At 38.7% G+C, this 5,685-nt stretch overlaps 1 protein-coding gene across 1 annotated transcript in view; it reads right to left on the bottom strand.

Annotated features, from left to right (window-relative positions):
• Nucleotides 1-13: 13 nt before the first annotated feature.
• Znf605 (zinc finger protein 605) overlaps nt 14-5,685 on the bottom strand; it is a 6,945-nt gene continuing 1,273 nt past the window's right edge. Inside the window, 4 exon segments of the mRNA XM_031391122.1 lie at nt 14-699; nt 868-1,848; nt 1,851-1,967; nt 5,219-5,346. Coding sequence (XP_031246982.1) covers nt 14-699; nt 868-1,848; nt 1,851-1,967; nt 5,219-5,346 — 1,912 coding nt within the window.

The following is a 5,685-nucleotide window of genomic DNA, read 5'->3' as shown; positions in this document are numbered from 1 at the left end:
AAGCTCCCTGCATTTATATGGCCTTTCCTATATGATCCTTTTGATGTCTGATAAGGTGTGACTTCTTGTTGAAGATACTACCACACTGACTGCACCTATAGCACTTATCTCTTGTATGAATTGGCTCATGCCTCATTAGATGTGATTTTCTAGTGAAAGATCTCCCACATTCACCACAAGTATAAGGCCTCTCTCCCGTATGGATTTTCTGATGGATCATAAGCTGTGTCTTCTCAAAAAAAGCTTTTTCACAACCACTGCATTTCTAGGTCTTCTCTCCTGTATGATGTCTCTGATGCTTAATGAGTTGCACCTTTTGAACAAACGCCTTCCCACACTCACTGCATTCAAAGGGTTTCTCCCCCGTGTGAATTCTCTGGTGCCGAAGGAGCTGTGGCTTCCATGCAAAGGCTTTCCCACAGTCACTGCATTCAAAGGGCTTTTCCCCAGTGTGGGTTCTCTTGTGATGAAGGAGGCTTGACTTCTCAGTGAAAGCTTTCCCACTGTCACCGCATTTGAAGGGTTTCTCACCCGTGTGTGTTCTCTGGTGTGATATTACACTTGACCTCTGGGAGAAGGCCCTTCCACACAGATTGCATTTGTAAGGTTTCTCCCCAGTGTGAGTCCTCTGATGTGTCAGGAGCGATGACCTTCCAGGGAAAGTTTTTCCCCACTCAGCACACCTATGCAGCTTCTCGCCTAAGTGACTTTTTTGATGTGTCAGGAACTGTGGCTTTTCAGAGAATGTTTTTCCACACTCAGCACACCTATGTGATTTCTCACCTAAGTGACTTTTTTGATGTGTCAGGAGCTGTGGCTTTTCAGGGAATGTTTTTGTACACTCAGCACACCTATGCAGCTTCTCACCTAAGTGACTTTTTTGATGTCTCATTAACTGTGACTTCTTGAAAAAGACTTCTTCACAGTCATAACCCTCATATTTCTTCTCTCCTGTCTGGGTCATGCAATGTTTAGCAAGTTGTGGCTTTCTGCTGAAGACCCCACCACATTCCCTGCTTCCATGTGGTTTCTTTCCTGTGTGAATCCTTTGATGCCTAATAAGAAGTGAGTTCCTCCTGAAGGCTTTTTTACATTCACCACACACGTAAGTTTTTTTCCCTCTATGTGACCTCCCATGAGTAATAAGTTGTGAATTCCGAAAGAAAGCTTTTCTACACTCACTACATTTATAGGGTTTTTCTCCTGTATGTGTTCTTCGATGAATGATAAGTTTCGATTTCTGAGAGAAAGCCTTCCCACAATCACTGCAACGATGAGGCTTATTTATTGTGGGAACCATCTCCTGCCTGTTTTGCTGTGGTTTCCTGCTGTAGGCTTCTGCACGTGTACAGGGCTTCTGTCCAGGATGAGTTCTCTGCTGCTGAATGACCAAGAATTTCCCATTGAAAGCCTTCTCACGTTCATCACAACCATCTGGTTCTTCTACTGAGTGAGGTTTTTGGTGAACAGCAAGCAGGGACTTTTGTGCAAAAGTTTCCCCACATCCATTGCACTGATAGGGCTCCTCTCTGGCATGATTTCGCTGGTGTACAATAAGCTGTGGTTTCCTGTTAAAAATTCTACCACACTCCATACATAAAAAGATTCCTGAATGCGTCATTTGATTTGTAATGAGCTGTGACTCATTACTGTTTGATTTTCTATACTTATTACAATCATGGGATTTTCTTTTACTGTTGGGTCTGTCAAATTTTAGATAAAATAATAATTTCTTACTGACTTTATTTTTTTTCTTTCACAGTTACTTTTTGGAATAAAAAAAAATTAAAGGATTTTTTAGGCTTTCTTCACATGTACCACAAATATGGAATCTCATTTCTAAATAGAGTTCATACTTGATTGACATATTTCCTTCAAAACATTATCTCCATTGCATCTCTCCATTCTTTTAAGCTTGTCTTCTTTATCTTGAGGCCATAGTTCAGAATAACTGTGTAGCCAAATTTCTAAAGAGAAAAAAGAAATGTACCACACTATATAAATTCTTCAATGATTGTATTTACAAATAAAACTTCTAAAATAAAGCCTGGGAAGAAGGTAAGTCCTCAAATAATATACATTAATTAAAACTAATTGGTTGCCGGGCGATGGTGGCGCACGCCTTTAATCCCAGCACTTGGGAGGCAGAGGCAGGTGGATTTCTGAGTTCGAGGCCAGCCTGGTCTACAGAGTGAGTTCCAGGACAGCCAGGGCTATACAGAGAAACCCTGTCTCAAATAACAAAACAAAACAAAACAAAAAACAAACAAACAAAAAAAAACTAATTGGTTTTCTGTTTGTTTGTTTTGGAAACAGTTTTACTATGTAGCTCACACAGACCTCAAACTAAAAATTCCTCCTGACTTAAATCTCATAAATACTGGAACTCCAGGCATTTGTCTTGGATAATAAAACATGAAAATTAAATTTTGAATTACAAGTATTATAAATACACAGTAACTTATGATTGTCGAGTATACATCCAGACAAAGATGCAAAAGATTATAGAAGGCAGGTAATTACTCAAACAAAATGTACCAAAAACTGAGAATAAACAAATGTAAACATTATAACACACTCTGCTTTTGAATAATATAAAGAAAAATTGGCCGAGATGCAGGCAAGTACAGGCTACCAACTTTATGTCTGAAAGATGAGAAGCATGAATTTTCTGTAGCATAATCACACTGCAGAAACCCTCAGAAGCTGGCAATGGTGACCCACAGGTTTTAAAAAAGGTTTTTTGACAGTTTCTCTGTGTAGCCCTGGCTGTTCTGGAATTCACTTGGTAGCCCAGACTGCCCTCAAACTCAGAAATCCACCTGCCTCTACCTCCCAAGTGCTGGGATTAAAGGCGTGCACCATTACTGCCTGGAGTTGGCACATTTTATTCCTAGTTCGTGCACAGCAGAGGCAGGTGGATCTCTCAAGTTCCAGGATACACAGTGAGATCCTGTCTCAATCAATCAGTCAGTCAGTGAAGGAAGGAAGGAAACAATCTCAGAGCCAGCACGATGACTTACTGAGTAAAAGTTTCTGCTGTCAAACATGATGGCCTAAGTTCATTTCCCAGAACCGACATGGTGGAAGAAGAGAACACACACACAAAGTAAAAATGAAAATAAAAAATCCCTTTAAATAATCTCCCTTACGATCATCAACCAAGAGACTGGAGGGATGGCTCAGTGATTAAGAACACTGAGTGTTCTTCCAGAGGTCCTGAGTTCAATTCCCAGAAACCACATGGTGGCTCACAACCATCTGTGATGGGATCCGCTGCCCTCTTCTGGGGTGTCTGAAGAGAGCAACAGTGTATTCATATACATAAAATAAATAAATCTTTAAAAAAAGAGAGAGAGAAAGAATCATAAGATAAAACCAGAGTCTATCTGCAGAATTTACAGCAAGTCATTTTATGAAGTATGAGAGAAAGAAATAGTACTTTGTGTTTTTGTGAGGTTTTTTTTTTGAGACAATATCTCATTTAGCCAATCAAACTCACTATATAGCTGAGGATAGCCTTAAACTCCTTATCCTCCTGCCTCTACTTCCTAAGTGGTAGGAATAAAAGCATGCACTACTATGCCCAGACTTAGACTGTACTTTTAAAATAAAAAAATAAAGGGCTGGAGATATGACTCAGTGGTTAAAAGCACTTGTTGCTCTTGCAAAAATCCAGGTTTGGTTTCCAATACTCATATGGTGGATCACATTCATTCATAGCTTCAGTTCCGAGGGATATGATGCCCTCTTCTGACCTCCTTGAGCACCAGGCACACATGGTGCATATACACAATTTCAGGCAAAATATTCACACATATAAAATAAGTAAATCTAAAAAAAAAAAATCCAAATAAGATTATAGAATATGCTTACCTAATCCCAGTTACTCAGGAGCCTTGCAAATTCAAATCCTATCCAGTGAGACTCTGTCTTTTTTTTTTTTAAAGACTTATTTATTTATTATATGTAAGTACACTGTAGCTTTCTTCAGACACAACAGAAGAAGGCATCCAATTTCATTACAGATGGTTGTGAGCCACCATGTGGATGCTGGAATTTGAACTCAGGACCTCTGGAAGAGCAATCAGTGCTCTTAATCGTTGAGCCATCTCTCCAGCTCCATGAGACTCTGTCTTTAAAAAAAAAAAAAAGAGCTAGAAGTCAGGCATGCTGGTGATACATGCTTTTATCCTCAGTACTTAGGAGGCAGAGTCAGGAGGATCACTGTGAGTTCAAAGCCAGCCTGGTCAACAAAGTGAATTCCAGAACAGCCAGGGCTACATAGTAAAAGTCTGTCTCAAAAAACAAGCCAAAAAACAAAAACAAAAACAAAAACAAAAAAACAACAACAACCAAAAAAACCCAAAAGCAACAACAACAAAAACAAGCAAAAAAGGAGTTGGGATGCAGTTCAGTAGTAGATTACTTGCATAGTATATGTAAAATCCTGGCATCAATCCCTAGTACCGCAAACCCTGTGTGTATATAAACTATTTAATCATTTAATCTAAATTAATGAATTGTAGCAAGTAATAATGAAACAATTCACTTATATATTTAAAGGTTTAGGAATAAAATTGTCAAAAAGCAAAAACAAAACAAACCAAAAATCCCTTAAACTAGGCATACTAGCTTATACCTATAGTCCCAGCAATCTGAAGGCTAGGTAGGAAAAGTTCCATGTGTACTAGCCTGAGCTACACAGTGAGTTTCAAGCCACCCAGGGCTGCAGACTGAGAGTCTATATAAGAAAACTGAAAATGGTTTAAGCTGGTTTAACTACATTACACCATTGCTGTTGTTGTGTGAGGCACATGTCTATTTCTGCACTTCGTTTCTGTCGCACGCTGGCCTAAAGAATCTTTAATTCTAGCTCCTTCTCCAAAATAATCGTCCCACTTCCAGTCCAGTTTATAATTCTGACTTCAGCACAGCATCTAGTAATCTTTAAAAATTCTGACAGATTCAAAGTTTTATCATGATTCCTAGGCCTTTATAGCCCCCCTTTCTCCCCTGACCCTTCTACCACATCTCATAATACCCTGAAATACTTAACTACAGAGATATTTTCTGCCCTGGGGCCTTTGCCACCACAAATGTCTCAAGATTTAGGAACTTTAAATAAAATTTATGAACAACACTTTAAATGTCCTCACCTGTTCCTTAAAGTTTTAAGACTTGATTTTCACCCTTCCTGATGTCTGTGATTTCTTACCTAAAAAGTTTTGACTTAGACTTTCTTCATCCATTATCCATGACTCTTGCTGGTCTAGCTCGAAAGCTACATCAGGTTTGATGTTTTGATGACCTATAAATTAGAAGCAGAGAATTTGAGCCCAATTGCTTTAGTTGAGAGACTCAAACATAAAAAAAAAATTATTATAACGATCAGGAAATACAGGGCTGGAGAGATGGTTCAGTGGTTAAGAGCATTTGCCAGGGTTCAGTTCCTAGCATGGTGGTTCATGATCATTTGTAACTCTAGTTCTATGGAATCCAACCCACGTCTTCCAACCTATGTGGGCACCAGACACGTATGTGATACAAATGCATACAAGCAAAACACACATGCACACAAAATAAAATAAATCTTAAAAAAGAAACCAAACCATTAAAGACCATAAAATGAAGCAAGTGACTGAAAAAAAATCACTATATATATATATATATATATATATATAT

Source organism: Mastomys coucha, unplaced genomic scaffold (assembly GCF_008632895.1).
Source record: "Mastomys coucha isolate ucsf_1 unplaced genomic scaffold, UCSF_Mcou_1 pScaffold22, whole genome shotgun sequence".
NCBI classification, from domain to species: Eukaryota; Metazoa; Chordata; class Mammalia; order Rodentia; family Muridae; genus Mastomys; species Mastomys coucha.
The sequence above is the reverse complement of the archived record's forward strand: the minus strand, read 5'-3'. Positions and strand labels throughout refer to the sequence as shown.